The 21,371-nt window shown below is 42.6% G+C and overlaps 1 protein-coding gene across 7 annotated transcripts in view; it reads right to left on the minus strand.

Moving 5' to 3' along the window:
- Window positions 1-5,308: 5,308 nt before the first annotated feature.
- pax2a (paired box 2a) overlaps window positions 5,309-21,371 on the minus strand; it is a 30,903-nt gene continuing 14,840 nt past the window's right edge. For 4 of the 7 annotated variants that reach the window (XM_088304142.1, XM_088304141.1, XM_088304145.1 and 1 more), the window contains 5 exons: window positions 18,302-18,477; window positions 15,343-15,463; window positions 7,735-7,836; window positions 6,693-6,779; window positions 5,309-6,541 (listed from right to left, as the gene is read on the minus strand). In XM_088304142.1, coding sequence (XP_088160268.1) covers window positions 6,420-6,541; window positions 6,693-6,779; window positions 7,735-7,836; window positions 15,343-15,463; window positions 18,302-18,477 — 608 coding nt within the window. In that variant the 3' untranslated portion in view covers window positions 5,309-6,419. Of the gene's footprint in view, window positions 6,561-6,692; window positions 6,780-7,734; window positions 7,837-15,342; window positions 15,464-18,301; window positions 18,478-21,371 lie in introns of all 7 variants that reach the window. The other 3 variants (XM_088304146.1, XM_088304148.1, XM_088304147.1) reach the window with 1 other exon arrangement.

Raw genomic sequence — 21,371 nt, forward strand, 5'->3', positions numbered from 1 at the left:
ACTATTTGTGGCTGTCCATTTTGGCCTTTTATTCCATTCCACATTTCCTCTTCAACCTCCACTCCGTCCATAGAGTTCATTGCTCACCGAAACGCACCCAGTAGCCCTTTTTGTAGGCCGATATAATCAGGTAGTGAGGCATATTTAGTACTTAATTACACAATGTGTTGCACAATGGCCATTCAAAACCATCATTTAGCTCCTGAAGGGAAATTGCGCCGCGCCGCTGACTGATCCAACATGGATGGGAGCCGTTATAATAGCACATAGTTGGCAGACGAGGGCTCGGTCGAGAAACACACCAACTGCACGTCTGCACACGGCGCAGCCCCTCTGACTGCTCATTATTGTAATTGCGATATGTGCTGCTGTAAGGGGGGAACACACACACAGCGCACTGAACGTCCTTCCGAGCTTGAACATGGCTGGGGCAAAAAAAAAAAAAATCTCTTCAGGCTGTGTTGAATCAATCAATGCTCACTCATTACAAACATCACAAAGTCATGTTCTTGTCGCCTGGATGGTCTTGCCCGCCGACAGTGAAAATAACCCTATAATCATCATCCTGTCAGAATCGGGATCATCAGCCTGGACTTGAGCTCTGTAACTGGATAATCGTATTTAGGGATGATGATTTATATTTATGTCAACAGAAATCTTTTATGGTTGGCGCATACTACGTGCAAACATGCAGTCGATTTTGGGACAAATGGACTAAAAGTTCTCTTTAAACATTATTTATTTATATTATAGCTTATTTGTGGGCTCTCATTAGAAGTATTTACTCGACAAAAACAACCAAATCTGCTTTCATTTCAACAAGCGACACACACTGAGTCACTTCATTGTACTGCAACACTCCTCTGTCGCCTCTTCCCCGACCAATCCATTTGGGGATTAACAGAGCTAACGAAGGCATTTTTTTGCAACAATACGGCCGCCACTAATTAAAGCCGCTTCTAATGAGGGCTCATTGATTGACACAGCGGCGTTAGCCTCTCCCCTCGCCGGCGTCAACTATGACAGCCACATGATGAGGCCAACGACAGGCTCCCATGCCGAGAGATGACGGGACGTCACTGCGTGACCGCCGCGGCTCGTCCCTAAACAATGTGACGCTTCCAGGCCTTGCTTTGGAGGTTTACATACGTAGCACTGATTGGACAGAAATCTTACGCACGATTCGTGATTATCTTTTCATTTATTTCTTATTTTTTTTAATAGGCAGTCCTGTGTTGTGTAGTATTTTATACTTATGGGAAGAGGGGAACAGTGACCTGTTTCTGAAATCATCTTTGCCAATTGAAATGAATGGGAATGCTATTAAAAGGTTTCAGCTCCCTGGGGGCAAACCAACCTTTTTCTTTTTCAAATTTATTTATAAACATAAACTGGTATAAAATAATTAAATGAAATGTAATGACTTAAAAAGCTTGTGCATGATAATTTTCATGCCCGACATTGTGCGGCTTCTTCTGGTGTGCATGCCTTGGCCACCAGGGGACTTTATGGTGCTGACATTTCATCATGAGCAAAGAAGAGTTTCACATCTAAATGACTCCGGACGGTACAGTAATAATCTGCGTTTTACAAAGACATGTTTCCTGCGGCTCGTTAAAACATCTTAAAAGGAGAATCTAAAAACAAGAGTAGAATGACAAGAAAACTGATTGCACCATATATCCTCTCGAACTAACTTGTATGGAATCGAAATCGCACTGAATCAAGCGAAATTGATTGTGAAAATTTAAATTGAAGCTCAGCACGTATCAAGAATAGCGTTGGATCATATTTTACTGCCGAAACGCACAGGCCTATACAGCAGCATTAAATACTAACGAGATGCAACATAAGAGCTGCACTAAAATTCTGCATCGACAACGATAACAATTGGGTTGTCATTGTCAGCGACTGTCATTAAACGTTTATTATTGTGGTTTACACTGATGTAGAACTGTATAAACTCAGCAAAATATTGAACTCAATTCTAATTCGACACAAGTATCAACTGGCCAAATGACAGACATGAATCACGGCAAAGAGAGGCCTCGCTGTTGGGTCTCGTTTAGCCGAGTTGACAATGAGGGAGAAGCGTTTCACAAAATCTTATGCGAGCCCCACCGGCCCCTCCGGCAGGGCCTCCGTGATCGGGTTTGAGAAGCCCCGAGGATGACAGGTGCTTTCCGTAATGCCTAACTGATGAGAGCCAATCAGTGCGCTCGGATTCTGCCGGCTGTGCCGTTGTTGTCATCTGGCCCGCCAAAGTAAAGATGAGCTTGACTGACAGATGCATCCGGGGTTCACAGTTTATTGGTTTCTACGAGAAAGCCAGATATGCCAATTTAGACAGGGTAGTGACAAAAAGTTCCCATCTAAATGGAATAATTTTACCACTGGGAATTCTCAGTTGGGAGAAGAGGGAGCGTTTGTGTGCGTCTTTGTGGGTGGAGCTCTCTTTTAACAAGGCCTGAATGACAAACACGTTGGACGGTTAGGGGCTGACAGAAACTGCGGCTTTTGATGCTTCACAGGGGATCCATGAAATAAACAATAGGCAGAGGAAGTGGAGGAATTGAAATAAAAATGGAGTGGGGTGTTAGCCTTTCACCTAAATGAAACCGACACATGAATGTGTATTGTCCATGTACCTTGACTTTGATGAACTCACAGACAAGGATATTTATTTATTTATTTATTTATTTATTTATTGCTTTGTGCTGCAATCCCCAGAAATGTTTCAGGTGCGTTTCAGTTCCATTTTCGGTTGAACACGCAAATGAAAAAACACGCAAGGAGCATGGGGAGATAGGGTCGGAGCTTCTAATATCACTCACTAGGCCACGCCCCTTAAATCTACACATCAACACAGGAATACTACTCCGTATGTGTGTTTGTTTGGGTAACTTGGCTGAATTACACTTAATAAAACCAATTTATTTATTTTTTTGCATTCTATTTTTGTTATTAATTGATGAAATCGATAAAAAAAAATCAATTATTCTTAAGTTCATCCGTTTTGTGTTGTTAAAAAATATTGCAGAAAATGCAGAGACATTAATTGATTATGATTTATTTACTGGTTTGGTTTTGGTCACAAAATGTGCAAAAATGTTGTTTTCCAAAGTTAAAGCTGCTGTTTGCAAATTTTTTATTTCCAAAAAATGTAAATGCTTTCATGAAGGAGGATTTACTTTTTAAAAGCTGAAATTCCGCGCATTTGGACAATTTGAAATGAAACAATGCTGAAGTCGCTAAACGATTGACTATAATTGAGTATCAAAAACGTTGTTGATGATTAATTAGTTTTGGATTAATTGTTTAGTCGTACCATAAGTAGCCAAACAAGCAATGAAAATCTGATTCATAGGATCGTGTTTATCCATTTGCTGTCCAAAATGTCCTTCATAACTTACTTCTGCCAAATTTCCCACTTAATGTTGGATTAAGCTGATTTCAATGTAGAACGTATTCTGAGTTTTTAAAAAAATAAAATAAAAAAATACACTGACTGTAAAGGCTGGGAAAACTTTTGGTCTGTACATTGACAACAGATGTCGGCGAATGAATTTTTTTTTTTCCACTTCTGCCATTTTTTTCTTACCCACACAATTGTTATTTCTTCACATTTGCAAAAACGCCAATATCGCAGCAGCAGTGGCATCCTCACGGAATCCCTGTATTCTGAATCTTTGCTCTTTTGAGGTTAATCGCAAGGAGACGCGGGAGTCGGCCAGTGACATATAAAAGAATTTATTTCTCATGTGCACAAAAGGAATTGGAACAGAAGTGAAACAGAGCCATGATTGAGGCCACAGGGCTTTCCATATAGATTTTCTCCCCAGAAATCCCTTTTTTTTTCTTTTTCTTTTTAAGTCCATGACACATCTGCTGTATCATCTTTACAACATAGCCATTCCCTCAGAGGTGCTCCACTTAGCACAGCTAAGATTCCCGTTTAAATGATGGTGGCGTGCACTCTGCCCTCACTTCTTTTCAGACATGTCCTGCTGCATGTAGACAGAAATAAGCCGGTGCGGCTCCCTTTAGGAGCAGTCTGTTTCTCTGACATCATCATGGTACCAGAGGATGTACAGTCGATGGGTTTACTAGGAGGAGAGAATGAGATGAATGCGTCTATACATTGAGAACTGACCGGAAATTGGATTAACCCGATGATCACAACATCTATAAATGGCGGACGGGACAGCAGTAGGGTCGACTTTTTTTTTTCTTTTTTTTTTATCATTTATTTTTATTTGATTTTTTTTTATTTATTTATTTTTTTCATTTGCCACAGACTAACCCTTGCTGAAAGAACCTGACTTTGATGCACGCCCCCTCCACAAGCGTTAGTCTGAGGCCCAACAACAAAAGATGATACAGAAAAGCCATTGAACTTGTTGCATAGTGACATAAAAACATCATCATGGCGTTATCATGGACGGGAAATGACAAGGACAGCCTACGCTTTGCGATGTTAGCCTGCTACGAACAGCATGTAGCCGAGGGGTTTACACAGCGGTTGCGCCTTCCTCTACAGCACAACGTGACAATTAAGACACACATGTAAATGCAGTCGTCTGCTTATCTACAAAGGGAGCCGGTTTCAGTCGTGTGATACTGCGACGTGTGACAGTATTTACAAAGAGGAATTGTCTTCACAATATTCACAAATCATTCTCCAAAGCAGCGGGAACACAAGAGTCGCCGGATTTCGCCTCGCTCGTCGCGTTAGTTAGCGACGTTCCGTTTTTCCAAGATAATACTGCTTCATTTATGCACACATACGCTGTAAATAAAATATTAAATATCAAACTAAGTCTTTGGCAAATGTAGTTAAAAGTACATTCACAAAATAGTCCAAAACAAACCCCCCCAAAAGACAAAACAAAACAGTGTTTTTTTTTTCAGTCCACAGCGAGAGGTTAAACGTGAGGCAAAGGATAGTGTTGTGAATGTCACTGAAGTGGGATGGCGTTGAACAACAAATAGTTTTATAAGGCATACGTTGAAGCTAATTTACAGTTGGTATGCGCAACTGTAGGCATCTAGTGGTATGACCAAGTAGCTGAATAAGATTTTTTAGTGTAGCCAAGGAGCTATGGCTTACAAAGTCCTCTGACTGATTTCTACTAATGTCTATGCACACCACGTCGGTCTTATTTTGGAAAAAAAAAAGTATTTTCTGAATCAGAGAATTTGGAAAATAAACCAACAAGGTTATAGTGCAAAAAAAAGGAGTAAAGGATGTTTATGGACATAACTGGAATATTAGCAAAATGTGACAACTACGCTGAAAATATTTGCGTTCTTTTTTTTTTTTTTTTTTTTTAACTTTACAGTACAATTTGTGACAGAAAAAAATAATAATTTAACATATTTAAAATTCCGAGTCGACGTTTATTTTGAAAAACAATTTACATTTGATTGTTTGCCACATCCGTGTATGATGCTGCCATTTCTTTGTGGGATCATCAGCAAAGAGGAAATGCTAGAAATGACAAAGCGGAAGCACCAGAGTCACGACGTCCTCACGACACGGAGCCAGGATGATCATTAACGTCAATCGGGGGCCTCGCCACACAATTCTTTTCACCATCAAGTTAGAAAACCATCTCTCCTGTTTGTCTCTTGTTAAAGTCTCTGTAAAGTGAAAATAAATGTCTTTTCAATTTTAACCATTAAAAAAAAAAATTGCCAAGTTTAAATAATTGAATATATCGCATCAGATCGCCACAGGACTTCCCACGTGTCGGCGAGAGGCGCTAGCTATCAGCTAGCTCGCAAATATGAGCAGCAAGATCACCTGCTGACTCATCTCCTCATTTGGGAATTTAAATAACATTGAGAAGTTCAGTAAACTGATTTCCAGAGGGGATACATTTTCAGGTGTAAGCATAGCTAGCTAGCTAGCTAGCTAGCTAGCTAAATAGCTAACACATAGTTACTAGACCTATTTCTCAGTCTTTGCATGTTTTCAGCAATTATCTTCAAACATGAAAATGTCATTCGGACCTAATCTCTGAATTCACTTTACAGAGTCTTTAAGAGTAGAAAAATACTGCAGTTAATGATGTCAAAAGATGGAGTGGATGCATGAATAAAGGAATAACACCGACAACAGCAACAAAGAGGCAAAAATAAAAATGTTTGCTTCCACATGGAATTATCACACGTCTTCAATGTCTACATTCCACAATATATATATTTATATAATCTCTTAAAAGTCTATCTGGAAATGTTCAGGGCTGTGGGACAGTGAGGGCGTGGCGGTTGCGGTGACTCTTATGGCCCCGAAGTGTGTGACGCTGACGTATTGGCATCCACCTTTTGCCGATTCTTCCTCTACTCCGCGTGACCTGGTGGCTTTTCCTTCTCGGATCCCCTCCTCGCAAATTTCCTTTGACCTCAGTGTTTTCTCAGACGGGGACAATACGGAGGCCGAAGCCGTGGCCCTGCAGTGTGAGCTGGTCTCCATGGTAACTAGTGGCGGTCGTAGGCAGCGGCAGCAGCGGAAGGTGCGGAGCCACGGGATGCGGCACTATAATAATAAGGGGAACCTGGAAGTTAACAGAAGAACGAGCCGTTGGAAAACAACATCGTATCCGGATGACTTTTGTGTGCAGACATAGGGACTCGATTGCCACTTATTTCTCGTGGTTGACATTTTGGTGCGCATACAAGACACTTACTTAGTAACGCTGGATTGCTGAACCGCCATGCTTCGTTATAAGTCGTGTATTGTGGATGAGAGTAAGGGTTTCCCGAAAAGTCTCCCCCTACAGAACAACACGTCAGCAGAAACAAATGTTACGAAAATGATCCCAAAATAGATACTTTGGTATCATTTACAATAGGAAAAAGAATCAAATATGGATAGAAAATTGCCACTCCAATGAATGGAAAAAAAAAAACAAAAGAAAAAACCGTCCCAGTTGCTGTCTGATATATTTCTCTGTCCTTCCTAATGGAAACCATACCAAAATGAACAAAACTGAATTTAGTTCTTTGACTGAAATCAATCGTGGTTTAATGCTCATGTGGATATGTTGTTCCACCAGAACCTAGATTCTCTTTGGCTGTTTTATTTTCCTTATAATTTGATGAACGGCGTGCCCTTCGTGTTACGTCCGTGCCGCTGTCTACCCCGCAATGTTGCGTTCCTCATCCGCCCCAGTTTGTCGTGTAACCAGAGCTCATCCCGGAGAGAGATAGTGATTTAAATATTTACAGGCCCTCCACGCCTCTGTGTTTTGACCCTTAACTGTTTGCTATGAACCTGAACTGCAGGTTAAGTAGAGGGGAAAGAGATACGCTCGGCAGCCCCGGGTGTCCGGGGAGGCGAAGAGAGGAGCGAACGCGCTGTTTATCGACAGGGCTGGTGAGAGTGTGCCGTGTGGACACGGTGAGGGTAATGAGCGTTGGGAGCTGGAGTGTAACTGAGAGGAACTGTCCTATCTCATGGCCACTGATTGTGGTGATCGCCTATTGAGTTCATCTAATGTCCTCGTCCGCAGACGTAAACCGCAATCTAACACAGCTATAACAAGCTTGCCTCAACCCCGGCTCTGCTTTCACATTAGCCAACGTGTTTTTTTTTTTGTTTTTTTTTATGTCAAGGAAACATGAATGCACAAGTAGACCTGACCTCATGCTCTTTGAAGAAGATGAATGGAAGATTTCTCTCTGTTAAAAAAAAAATAAATCCCGTCTAACTGATGATGTGTCACCCACCTGGAACCATTCCAGCGAGTGTCGAGGTGGGGTAGCTGCCTTGCCCCGTTGGGGGGACGTGAGGCGGGTAGCCTGGTAAGGTGGTGCTCGTCATGTCTCGACCTGGAAGGAAACGCAAAAGGAAACATTTCACAATGACTCTTGCGTGATTGGAATTAAATCGAGAATCGAGCATACGTTAGACTTACAATTTGCGAAAGGACCGGTGTTTTGAAAAAAATAAAAAATAAATAAAAATTGCTCAGATGAAAAAGTGTTCACAAATTACATAATCTCAGTTTGAGCCCTATGCAAAAATGTGGTTGGAATACAGCACAAAATATCATCTTTCATTTTTCACAAATTTTTAAAAGATTCTTTGGGGTGTTTATAGTCGACATGCATGTCTGAAAATAGCGTTGTTCTGGGCCGGCCCTCAAATACTGAAAATCCACATATGATTAATGACCATTATAAGTGACAAAAAAAATTAAAAATCTTTAAAAAAAAAAAATTGATAAAGATTCTCCAGAATGGGGTTAGCTCCTCCAACAACTCCAAAAAATATATGTAATGGAAAAAAAGAAATTGACCATGTGTGCCACAACGGGACTAGACGGTGGCCTCTGTACTGTCATTTTGTCACAACAGATGCCCTTTAGAACCCATTGTGGCCCGCCAATGAAAAGGTTCGCCCACCCCTGACTTATACTATTTCTAATACTAATTAGAAATACTTGTTTGCATGTTTTGATCAGTTTAAGTTGAACGTTTAAAGAAGTTTAAAGGTGTGTACAATGTGAGGAATATAAAACAATTTATTTTTTAAAACATTTTTTAGACGGTCTTTCTATCGTTCAGATTTGCACCTCTCGCGGCTGCTTTTGAACCTTATACCCCCGTGATGCTCGGTGTATTGAGAACACGCATTGGACAGATCACCATCAGTGTATCCCAGGGCACCGTGCACGTGACTTTGGAGAGCGAGTGTTTGAAATGATGACGTTTTCTCATCAAGGACGTTAATAAGCCAGCGTTGTAAGCGGCTTTAAAACTGACAGCAGGCCACCGAGAGCACTCTCTGATCTCTCCTCCACATTCAGCCCTCTAATTAAATGTGACAGCACCAGGTCTGGCTTGATGAAGGGGGCACACAGGACACGGAGCCACAGGTCCAAATCAGGGCCGAGCATCAGCCCTTATGCCTCTGCGACGGCCCCCCTCCCCAACCTTCTCCCCAATTTGGCCTCCCGTCGCCCCCTCAGACGTTGGGCCTGTCACGAGGCAAGAAGGTCCAGGAGGCCCATTGTTAAGCCCGGAGACAGGCAAGAGGTCATAGCAGGAGAAAAGCAGGGTGAAACATGGGGAGAGGGTAGTTAGTGTTAATGAGCGGGCAAGCAGTAATGCTTCGGTATAAACAAAAGTAAAAATGCAGGGATGTTTTTTTTTTTTTTTTTTTTTTGTGCATGCTTCTCCTTGGCAGATGCGGATAAATCTAAAATTAATGGATTAGTTATTATAATTGAATGCAAATTGGATTGGGTTATATGGGGCCTTAAATCTGTACCTGCTATAAATTGCTGGCTGGCATAGTGGCTGTAGCGAGGGCCAGCGACAGTGTAGCCGGGAGTAGAGGCATCTACACAGAGGCTCGACTGCTGGGACAAGATGTCAGCTAGGGACGAGTCCCCGACAGAGGAGGGGGTGAAGGGGGCAAAGGATGCCTCATGGGGCTCACGTTTTAAGCACATGGGAGGTGGATGTGATGGGTGAGACTCCGCTGGGTGAAAAAGACAAGGGGAAGCCATTTTTTTCCAGATGTGATGTGGCACACATACGCGTGTGGGACACTTCATTAGGGACACCTGCATAGGTTTATGGGACTGCTGACTCCAAGTAATCGGAAGCGTAAAATAAAAAGAAATGTAAGAGCTTGAGGAAGAGTGCTCTTTAAAACTCGGTCATATTTGAATGATTTAAAAAAAAAAAAAAAATACTTTGCACTGCTCAATTGTTAGCTGTCAATCAAATCTATGACAACATTAAAATGCATAAGCAAAGCTGGTAAAAGTATTCTTTAGAATTATACTATTGCAAGCAGGGCTACATAATATGTCGAAAAAATATCGATATTGCGATGTTAGCTCATAAAGTATGCATATCGCAAAGATATGCAATAATTTTCTTAACGGAATTATCTGAATTAGAACACTCAGATGCAAACAAAAGCGCGTTGCATTATCGAGGGGAATAGCAATCAATTAGCGACAAATAAATTGCTTATTTTGCTGCATCGAAAAAAAAATTCCATTTGATAGTAAAAATGTCATTTCTTTAGGTACATGTTAAATATCGCAATCATATCTACATGTTCAACAACCATATCGCACATCGAATTTTTTTCCAAGGTCATGCAGCCCGAATAGCAAGTTATTAAAAGGTACAACAAATGCAACTGAACGATACTTGTGATCCTTTCAAGTATCACAAGTGTACGCCCAAATACCTGTCGTTGTACTATGAGGCGCTCTAAAGCGAATTACTGAACTAATTTTTTTTCAAGATGAGTTCACACATATGTCTATTTCGGTGTGACATACAGTACGGTAATCTTCCCTGTTCCAGACAATCCTCTCTAAAAAGCACCGCTCGCCATTCCAGCAATAATTCCTCCAACTAAGCGGAAACACACACCAGGCGAAACATTGCAACAACACATTGCGCCTGATCAATCAAACTAAAAGACATAAAGCATTTTCTTTTTTTTTTTTTCTTGGGCAAACATCATCTCACGGCTGCTTTCTCCCAACAAATAACCCCAGCATTGTCTTGCGAACCCTGCACTTTGATCTCATTTGGCTGATGAGCCTTGGCATCTTTCATTCCCGCCGACTTTGCCTCTCCAACCTATGCAATCAATGTACGCTCTGTGTCGACTCTTTCCGCGTCTGCTGCAGAGCCTCCTCTGTTGGCTGGGGCCTGCGGGGAGGGATGGCTCTTTCCCGACACCATGATAGGCTCATTAGCTGCTTCCCCACATCATTGTTGTTTTACAACAAGACTGTGTGTTGCGATTCCTCATTAAGATAAGGGCTGCTCTATGGAGGGGCGAATCCAGCCCTGTCAGCACTATCAACCTAATGCCAGAGAATCAGGCAATGTAACCGAATGCGTTCCCATACAATCCCACAGTGGGCTTTCCAAATCTCATTTATTCCTCTTTCCACTTCCCTTTGGTGCAGCTGTGAATTCTCGCTATCGCTATTATTGGGCGCAGGCATGCTAAAACATATGCTAGGTTAAAACATGGCACGCTAAACCCTACGCTAGCATCCATACAGCGTATTTTTTTTTAAAAAGGGAGTTGAAGCAAAACTCAATTTGGTTCTACTTTGACGTATTCAACACGCCAGGTCCCCTCTCGTCGTTGTCAGAATCTTTTTTTCGAAAGTAACCACAACAAGCTCATTAGCTCTAGCATCCGCAGTCCATTCACAAATTGTGGCGTGACTCACTGACACAACAGTTTTTTTCAGATCGATACTTTAAGTGTACAAAAGAAATGGTGTCCTATTTTTGTCCTCGTGATCAAATCATTACTGCGTGGTTGACATGAATATTGTGGCAGAAGCGCACACGCTGTAACAAGCGAGCCCTACGTTTAATTGGCTCATCCGAGTCTGTCACATTTGCTGTATAAGAAAGCGCAGTCTGCTTAAAGGATTATTGCGATAACGCTCTCTCCTGTCTTCATCTAATTATGACGTCTCTTTAACGCTCTCAAATTGGGCACATTTCAAAGATCCGTGCGCCTAACAGATTGTGTGAGCCATTAGAGTTCTCTCGTCAGAAATGATGGTAGCATTCACCTTGAGCTTCATTATCATCGCCACCCTGAAATATATTCGAGTTGCCGTTCAGACATCCAAACTTTGCTAAAAGTTGCCAAGCTTGGCTTATCTGCTATCTCAAACATCCCCACGTACAACTGCGGGCTTCTGTTTTCTCAACACCCGAGCGAGCGTTGTCAAACAACTTACCAATACCAACGCTTCGTTCTAGATCACTGAACTCTGAAACTAATCAGACACGGTGTTGCTTATTGTCCTAGAGACGAGGCCGAGACCCGGGTGAAGGGAGCCTGTCAAATCGCACGCCCTGATGATGGAGATGGAAGATAAACTCGGGGGGTCCTTTGGGACCCTTCTCCCCGACAAACGCAGAGATGCTATAGAGTTCTCTAACATCTATCTAGGCCGCGCAACCATCGCCGCGTCCACAGACCTCGTCAACCAAAGAAATGGACTGTTAAGAATCTACAGCAGCTCTCTGAATGATGTGTTCGCACATTGCTTCTGTAGTCTTCTCTCAAGTGAGCATTTCATCCTTAAACGCACTCCAAGGAACTTTGGAGAACAAAGCACTTTTGTGGCTTTTGCACCGGTTTGACGTGGGCTGACATATTCACGTTTACGCGTAAAGTGAACTCTCGGCTCTCGGGGGATATGATTCAACTGCCAATAGGAATTAAAATCAGTAGGTTTTTTAATCCGATCAGAGTTCGGATTAAAATTCACATGGACGCAAAATATTGATCCGATACGGACTTGCGTGTTGCATCCCACAAATTGACCAAACATACCAGAATTAATAGTAGAAAAAGAAGAGGCCGTAAGCAATATCATCTTATATGATCTTGAGACGATGCGCGACCCAAGAACTGACCCGGTTCGTTCTTCAGCGACAAGATCATGTTTGCTAAGTGTCGGATGAAGGGTTCTCCTTCTGACTCATGCCGTCTCCTATCCATGCGTTTTCTTGAAAATATAGTCAGAAATCGTCCTAAAAAAAGTTAAGCTATACGTCGTTACGGCACGCGTCACGAGCATGTTGTATCCAACAACTTCTATGATGAATAAACTTCCAGTGCACAGTTGTTACCAAGGACCAACCAGAAAATCAAGTCAAATTCGGCAAACGCATCCAACCAAATCCATAACGGTGGACGCGCCACCGAGACAAGAGGCGCCAAACACTATTTTGTACCGTGAGAATGCCATGTTGTACTAATTTGGGTCCATCTTACTGAATTCTGTGAATAGATTGCTCTGCATGTACATAGAGCGTGTGCTGAGGAAGACGTCACTTGCCCAAAAAAAACATTGCTTCCACTTCAAAAAGTATTCAGGTAAATAGAGGACACTATTACTACCACAACCTTGGAAGAAAAACCTCAGCTATTCATTAATCATTCATCTTTAGTAGATTATGCAAATTCCAGGACATAAAAATCAACAAGATCAATAACAGTGTGGATTTTAATTAGGAGCAGAAAACATTTCAAGAATGAATATAATCTCATCGCTGCCGCTCTCGTACGGGAGAATAATTTATTGATAATTGGATGCCAGCCTAAGTGAGCGAGGTAATTTAGTATTTTTTTTCCCCCTCCAGCCTTGGCATACATTCCTATTTGCTAATAACACGCACTAACTACATACAGACAGTCAATCTTTCCATAAAAAAAATTAAGTCATAAAAGCCCTTTGAAATGAACATCTCTGTCTAATGTTTTAAACGACCGCATCAAGGTTTGTTTGACTTGAAACCGAGTTTCATCATCTAGCCTGTAGATTCTCTGGCCCCTGGGCCCCCCAGGTGGCTTGGCGGCCACCTGCTTTGCCTGTGCTCCCCAGAGCGAGACCGCTTTCATAGGAAGGGTCCGGCAGAAAAGGAGTTTAAAAAAAAAAGCGCACCTTTCTTCTCCTGAGGCCCAACTTTTCTCGGCAAAGCCACCTCCCACATACTCGGGAGGAAAAAGGGGGTCTTTCTTTTCTGGGTTGAGGTCTGGGGGGCTGGAGGGATCATTTGAGAAGGGCCGATGCAGTTTTCAATCATGCTGTCTTTGCTTCTCTCACACGCACACACATGTCCTCTGCACAATTATGGGACCTTTAATAAAAAAAAAAAGGCTAGCATATTATTCCCGGAAAACCGAACCTCTCGTGGGAACTGCCACTGTGAAACAATATTTCAATTAACCGTCAGCCATCAAAACCTCCAAGTAGCCACACTGCAATCCTGACTGCTGTTATGTGATATGGCGACCACGAGCTATTTCTTGCGCTGCACCTGCCGGTACCTGCTGACTCGCCGTAGGTCCGGTTTGTCCAAAACCATTTGCGACTTGTCGGCCATTTTTTTTCGCTGAAGCATATGTCGTGATGCCAACGACTCCCTCTTAAAGTTGACTTTTAAGCAACTGATTTACACATTGTGTATTTAAAACAAAACAACTTGCCTTAAAGACTGCTAGCTTAATGCTAACACACAAAGGGAAACGCCATCAACAGGCTAACTAATAGCATCAATATGGTGGTGTTAAAAAACTTTTAATGAATGGATATATGACGACCAATGGTGCATCAACACATGAGGACAGATGGCATAATAATATTCATATGCATATTTTCTTTATCCTCTGCAGATAATTAACATAAAGATGACTGAGTTGTTTGCAATAGTTGAATAAAAAAATATTACACTGTTGACTGGTGGCCAAGTTGCACACACCAGAAGGAGCCACAATTAATCATGATGTGCAACCCGTTGAATTCTTTAAATTCTATCCATTACATGTTATTACATTATTATAAAGTGCAATATTGTACGAAGTGCTCTTTTGCTTATTCCAAAAAAATTCTGGGGTAGCCTGGAAAGGATTAATGGCATTTTCATTTGTTGAGATACGACTATAACCCTAATATCAAAATAATATATAATTGCTTGATGGATCCTTATATTATATATACGGCCCTTGGAGGAAATTGTTTGGTCACCCGTGCTGCAGAACTTCAGAAGCACTTCTCCGTCCGTTTTGCGTTTCTTTCCCTGCATTTAATCTTTATTAGGGTCTTCCTCTCTCCCTCTCCCAATGAGAGCAGGCAGCCAGCCACTGAGTTATACTGCACCCGCTGTCAATCAGCAGGCTATCATAGCCTTTGATGACAAGTGGGGTGTCGCAGTGAGAACAGCAGCTGTCTCTTACGTGAAGTGCTCTCCCTCAATCTGTTAGCGGCCCGATCCAGCTCCGACATCCAGCTTGTTAACGGGCCCTGGATAGGATTTTTAGCGGCTCAAATCATATCGGCATTGAATGTATTCTCAAAGTAAAATGCCTCATCTTGTCGTAACAATTTAGCATCTCTGGAAAATGCCATAAGAAAGACGTCGTCTGTTGGGAGGTTGCTACGCGCAGGAGTGAAAGGTTGGGAATAGTCAATCACGGAAAGAGTTGCGTTTATCTCCTAAGCTTTAAACTTTAATCTCTAACGTGCAAGAATATAGCTAATTATCACTGTTATCATGCTGTGTTATTGGAAGCCATAAACACTATTTTTAGTCATCAGCTGTTGCTACCTTGAGAGTGCACACTAAAGGCCCCTTTAATGGAAAATGGAATGAGTTGGAACGTCAGTGGGAAAACAACAAAAAGCGCTTTCGGAAAATTGTATGGGTTGACGATCAAAGGGGGGATTCAACGGAGGGGCGGGGGGCTATAAACGGAAATATCGGGTTAATGTTGTTGGTTTACTGTGCACGTTGGATGGCGTGCCGGTCAGACTGTACCTGTCACAACCGAGTAGCTCTGGGAGACGCTCGAGGCCAGGTCGGAGCTGCCGCTGCTGGAGAGGCTCGGCTTCACGTCTTCCAGGCCAGTGTTCAGGGACGGAAGTGAGTACTCATTCGCCTGTGTGAATACATAGCAAATACGATTAAACAAAGGCTCGTTTCACGTTTGAAACTGGGGGGGTCATTCCACCGGATAGGCATCATTTGCATCCCTGGGAAATAAAATGTCTAAAGGCACAATGAAATGAACTGTAAAATCAATTATTTTTTTATGAAGCACATTTATATTGCTCTTTATGTAATCAATATCATTTGAAAGATTATTTTAAACTGATTTGAACAATGGAAAAATTGCATTTATTGCCTGTGCCTGCTTCCTAAAATAAGACATTCATTTATTCATTCCCCAAAGCTTGTGAAATAATTTATAGATTTATTTTCTTAACCTTCACTAGTACAATTGTTTAAGAGCGGTCAGTTGCCTCATTCAGATAATCTGCAGATAAAATGCACCATTTTGGAAAGGACACAAGTAAATACTTTTTTTTTTTTAAATATATATATATATTTGATGTTTTTTCAAGTGTGACTAGGTGGATGTTAAGATCATGCCACAGTTCTGCCCCCTGAATTATTTTATTTTATTTTAAATATATATATTATTTGTTTATTTGTGAAATACTTTTGTTGTTGTTGTTGTTGAATTGTGTTAATTTGCTCAATGTCATCATACTATAAAAAGCTAATTATGCGACATTGAGCAAAAGAAAACAGGAAAACTGTACGCTAACTGTTAAGCAATCTTGAAATGTCGAGAAACACCAGAATCAGCCCTTATGGTACTGTTCACTTTAAACAGACTGGAAGCAATTTACAATGGAGAGTAATCAACTATGAACAGCAAATTAGCAGGTCAATTAATAAGAGCCCGCAGAGAAAATAATACAACCGCGACACAGCAAGCACACACGTCCGAAAACTGGAAATAAATGATTGCACTACTGCATATGTCAGCCAGGAGGAGCTTATAAATAGCAACACCGGCAGGTTTGTGGAATTTTCTGAAAAAAAGGGAAAGTAAATTAAGAACTCATCAGAATTACGGCTCAATATCACACAAAAACATTATTTTTCCCAACACAAAAAAATTAAATTGTTGTACTCGACTTCACATTTTGACAAATTGTCATTTTTGGAGAACCTTGTCACACTGCTACCATAAAGTGGATAGCAAATCAACACATTGTATATAAAATATTAACATAATCAATTTTATTTGTGTTTGTTTTGACTATTTTATTTTTTTTACCGCCGCTGAATTTTGACATCGGTATGAAATATTTTCTCAAAATTGCCTTATTTTATTATATATATATATATATATATATATATATTTGTTTTTTAATTTAATGACTTCTTTAAAATCTTTGCATTAGTCCACATCGCGATCTAAATTTTTCGGCTATTTTGCCAAACCCTAATATGGACCTATTCTAGAATGCCACTTCCTCTGATCTCTTCTTGTGTTTCCTTCTGGATATTTCCTGTGACAACACTCCTGCCTATGATGTAGGCTATGCATGCATTAGGCCTTGTCTGAAGGAGAAGGAAAGCAGGCAGTAGAGGCAGAGCGGGATGAGAGCGGGGATTGGGAGCAGAGTGAAAGGACGGGGTGTCAGCTGGCGCTTTGTGCTCCACTGCAGTCATCCCTGTGACCAGTCAAGGGAGGAGACATTCGGGGCTTTGTTGCAGGAGAGACATGCGCTTGTGGTTTTTAAAGGAGACTACACCCCAAAAAAAATAAAAAAATACTCCTGATGTGCATTCCCGGTTAGACACCTAAAAGTGTGTTGATCAAACTCTAAATATTTTAATCTCACCTGCCACAAAAGGAATGCCCTTTGCCATGAAAAGAATGGCATTGATCTTCTTTGAGTTGCTGTGATGACACTTCCTGGCCGCCCTCTTCTTCAAGGGGATAAGTGTGTGTGCACAGTGCTTGTATCAGAGGGCATCTGTTTGTCTCAATGGGACGGGGTCCCTCAGGGGCGAGCCGCTGACCCCGGCCTTGTCCGCCTCTATCCCAGATAAACTCTAATTGTCTGCTTACAACTGTTCCCTGGCACTAGGCTGGATGTTCCTCTCTATTCCGCCGGGCCTCCTCAGCACAAGAGCCATTTTGTCATGCAGATGAGCTGTGGGCAGGGCCTGGGCCCGGGCAGGGCCGGGTGGGTGGAGGGCGAGTGGCGAGCACAGTGGGGCCTGAATGACCCGACCACATGGCTGCCAGAAGTGTGGGAGGGATGAGGCCTATTGAGCCTGGCCTCTTCAAAATGGCTTTTTAATGCTCTGACGCAGACACCAGACAAGCCCCTTAATAGCAAGTGTACCCCACCTTTTCAGCAATTTAAGAAAAGGAGGGGGTGTTGCCATCGGAGAGGGGGGGGCGCTCACAAAGAGCGCAAAGCAACCTGATTAATATTGCCTTAAATTAAAACTGATTTTTCTCAACCCATTTCTGACGCCATTTTTCGCCCCCCCTTCCCTTTCTCCTCCACTTTCCTCCTGCCTTTTTAATACCTTCTCCTGCGCTCTTTGTGATTGCAAGTCATTTCCAATTCGTTTTGGTATTGATCTTGCCGTAGAAATCACTTTGGTAATTAGCTGCATTAGGGACTGTATAGCGGGCTGCGAGGCTGTCCCTCTGATTTATCGCCGCTGTAATTCCCAGCGATCGCACAGAGATGAAAATGAACTCAATTAGGGCAGCGCTCAGGCTGCCTGGGCACCCACATAGAGTTCGCGCGGCAGAATTAATAGTCTCTTGTTGTTTAACTCTTGGAATAATGTAAATAAAGGTTAGCCACCATGATAGGCTGGAGGTTTTCCATGCAGCTGCAAATTTCTGATCTTATTCCTCTGCAGAAGCGCGTTAGGAATTAAGCGAACGACTCACCTGCTCGGGTTTGATGTGTTCGGAAGTGGGGAAGACATCCGGGTAGGAGGGGCGTTCGAACACGCGGTCCAGGGCCTCCAACTGCTGCTGGGTGAAGGCGTCCGCTCGCAGGTGCTTCCTTAAACTCTCAACGCTGCCCTGAGAATCGCTGCCCGGGCCTGAGCCGTCAGAACCGCCTACAAATACAAGTCAAGGACAATGTTTTGGATCAGAAAAGTGTACTTGTTTGAAGTACGCATCCGCTTCTCCTCACGAGAGTCGTGGGTGTGCTGGAGCCTATCCCAGCTGTCTTCGGGCCCTGAACTGGTTGCCAGCCAATCGCAGGACACGCAAAGACAAACACACTCACAGTCACCCCTAGGGACAATTTGGAGTGTTCAATCAAGCTACCATGCATGTCTTTGGAATGTGGGAGGAGACCGGAGTACCCGAAGAAAACCCACAGAGAGAGAAAAGGTTAAAGCCAAGTTCTTGCCAACAAAACTTGGAAGCAATTGTCCAAAAAGTGAATTGGTTCAAGAGACCAATGTGTCCGGGGTCAAACCGCCACGCGACCGATACTTTTGCCAGTACAGTTTATGTTCCAAAATCCAAAGGTACAAAAGCAAAGCCTCAGTACCACCTCAGTGACAAGCAACTGAACCCCCAGCTAGTAGGATATCCTTTTTTTTTTTTCTTTCAGCCTCCCCTACCCCAGGAGGCTTTGTGAGATAAGCACCAGGCAAAAGTGTTTTGAGCAAAACGTGAGGGAGAGCAGCAGCAGTAAATTGCGATGGGCAACAACCTGCATGTCTGCCTTTTTTATCTACCTCGACTCTGTCTCGCACACTCGGGCAGCTCCCGCGTCCTCCACCTCTCCTCGGCGGCCGCCATCAGCACGGTCATCATGCGATAGGTCTATGGTAATTGATGGATTACCTTCAGCGCAAATACATACTTGCAAAGGAGAGCGCCTGTTTCGGTAGGGGAGTGGGGTGGTGGGGGAGTGTCAGGGTCATAATTCAGGATTACCTCTCACACAAACACCTGAAATACTCTCATACATACAACGGATCTACTTTGACACAACATACTGAATTATTATCATGTATTATACTGACTAGTGCTCATAGTACACTGAAATACACATTTTAGTGAGCCTGAGAGCATTTCAGTTGTATGTGGATGCATGAAAGAGAATTCCATTAGTATGTGTGAGAGGATTTGAGCTGTGTATAGGAGTGAGAGCATTTATATACTGTTCAGTGTATATGAGAGCATTTCATTATGGGTGATTATTTCAAGAGTTTATGAGAGCATTTCATTAGTGTGTGTTACAGCCGTGTTTGCACACGGCAATATGAGAGTAATTCATTAATTATGAGTGTTTCAGTAGTATGTGTGAGAGCATTTAATTAGTGTGTGAGCGTTTCAGTAGTACATGCCTGTGAATAAAGACATTTAGTAGTTTTATGGGAGAGTGCTACGATCATGATATGAGTGAAAAAAAAATATTCGTATGAGCATTTCAGTAGTGTCTGTTAGTGTTTCATTGGTATGTGTGAGAGCGTTTCAGTGTAGTGTATGAGAGCTTTGTGCTTCAGAGCGCGAGAGGTAATCCTGAATTATGTCCCTGCCGACCTCTCACAAGAAAGCACGGCCGGCAATTCCATCCGCAGCCTCTCATTCCCGCCAGCAGCAAATGGAGAGCCATTATTTAACGCTACTATTTCCTGGTGAACGTATTAGCCTCCCCTTGTTCTCTCTGTGCGACTGCCCGCCACCACACCCACCGCATATTGCCTGTCGTCCCGAAAGCAGAATGGAGTGAGGTCCGAAAGACGACGGGGGCGCCGGGGGCAAGCATTTGCATTTCCTCACACGGTCACCCTCTATATAAACAAATGAGCCCTCTCCTTTTCCCGATCTCTGACCCCATACGCAACCGCCGCGGCACACTCATCACATCTGGACCCAAAAAAAAAATAAATAAAAAATCTGTAGGTAAACCATTCAGCCAGCATTCTCGCCGCCGCCCTCCCTCCCTCCCGTCCTCCGCCAACAGCGGATGAGGGCTTAGCTCCCGTACAAATCTGTCATTCTAAATTTGCAGCAGATTATGTTCTCTCCTGGGCGTGCCGGCGCTGATATATGATATGCAAGTCCACTATTGATTGCCTGATCTGCCAGCGGAGGAGGGAAGGTGAAATGAACTTGGAATGAACAGCATGCCTCAACTCATTGTGCGTATAATACTCTACTTAATCCCACATTTTTCTGTGCTATGGAATTCAATTGATCAATCATGTTCCACTGATGGTACCATTTCAGGGGCGTTATTGCCATTCTGCTCGGCTGCTTGACCTTTTTTCAACGGCTGAGGCCAGGGGATGAACCTGGCTCGCACCAAGAAATAGATCCACGGGGGGAATGGAATAGGGAACGCCAATTGGGTGTGAGTGTGTGTCGGTGTCGACGGAATAGAGGGCATGATGGCTGTGTTTTATGGGGAAAATGCAGTATATTGACTTGTGTTTTGAGATACACATGGGAGAGCCATTTATTTTTTTTCCTTACCTCCACTGAACAGGTTGTTTTTGTTTGCGGCATTATGCAAAAATGCTTTCACAAATTCACATGAAAATTGCTTTATTCAGTGATTTTATTTTAATTAATTTATTTATTTAGTAACCATTGTGAAATAAACTCTGTCTTTAGAGCTGATGCTCAACGTCTGTGGAAAATACAATGTTTTAGCAATTTGACACACTACAGAGAAGTGTGTTTTTAACAACTGATGCATCAAAATCGTGAAAAATGAAATTACTCCCCACTGAAAATTGTATTGTCCTTCGTCTAGTATCTTATGCCTACACATCGCGAAAAAACATAAGCGCTTAAAGCTTTGAGTGGCTGGAATATACGTCAACGGCCTATAATGGGGCTTTCTATGCTACGAACTGTGCTAGCCGACAGCTAGCTTGCGTGCTAGCAGGCTTTAGGGGCTCCTCATGGCCGGTGGGCTCGTCCGTAGCGTTACTTCCTCACTTGGAAATTTCAATAAAAGCCCCAAGTTGTTCTCTAAATTGTG

The sequence above is a fragment of the Idiotropiscis lumnitzeri genome, chromosome 9 (genome assembly GCF_059441095.1).
Source record: "Idiotropiscis lumnitzeri isolate Australia: NSW breed Sydney's pygmy pipehorse chromosome 9, RoL_Ilum_1.0, whole genome shotgun sequence".
Taxonomy (NCBI): domain Eukaryota; kingdom Metazoa; phylum Chordata; class Actinopteri; order Syngnathiformes; family Syngnathidae; genus Idiotropiscis; species Idiotropiscis lumnitzeri.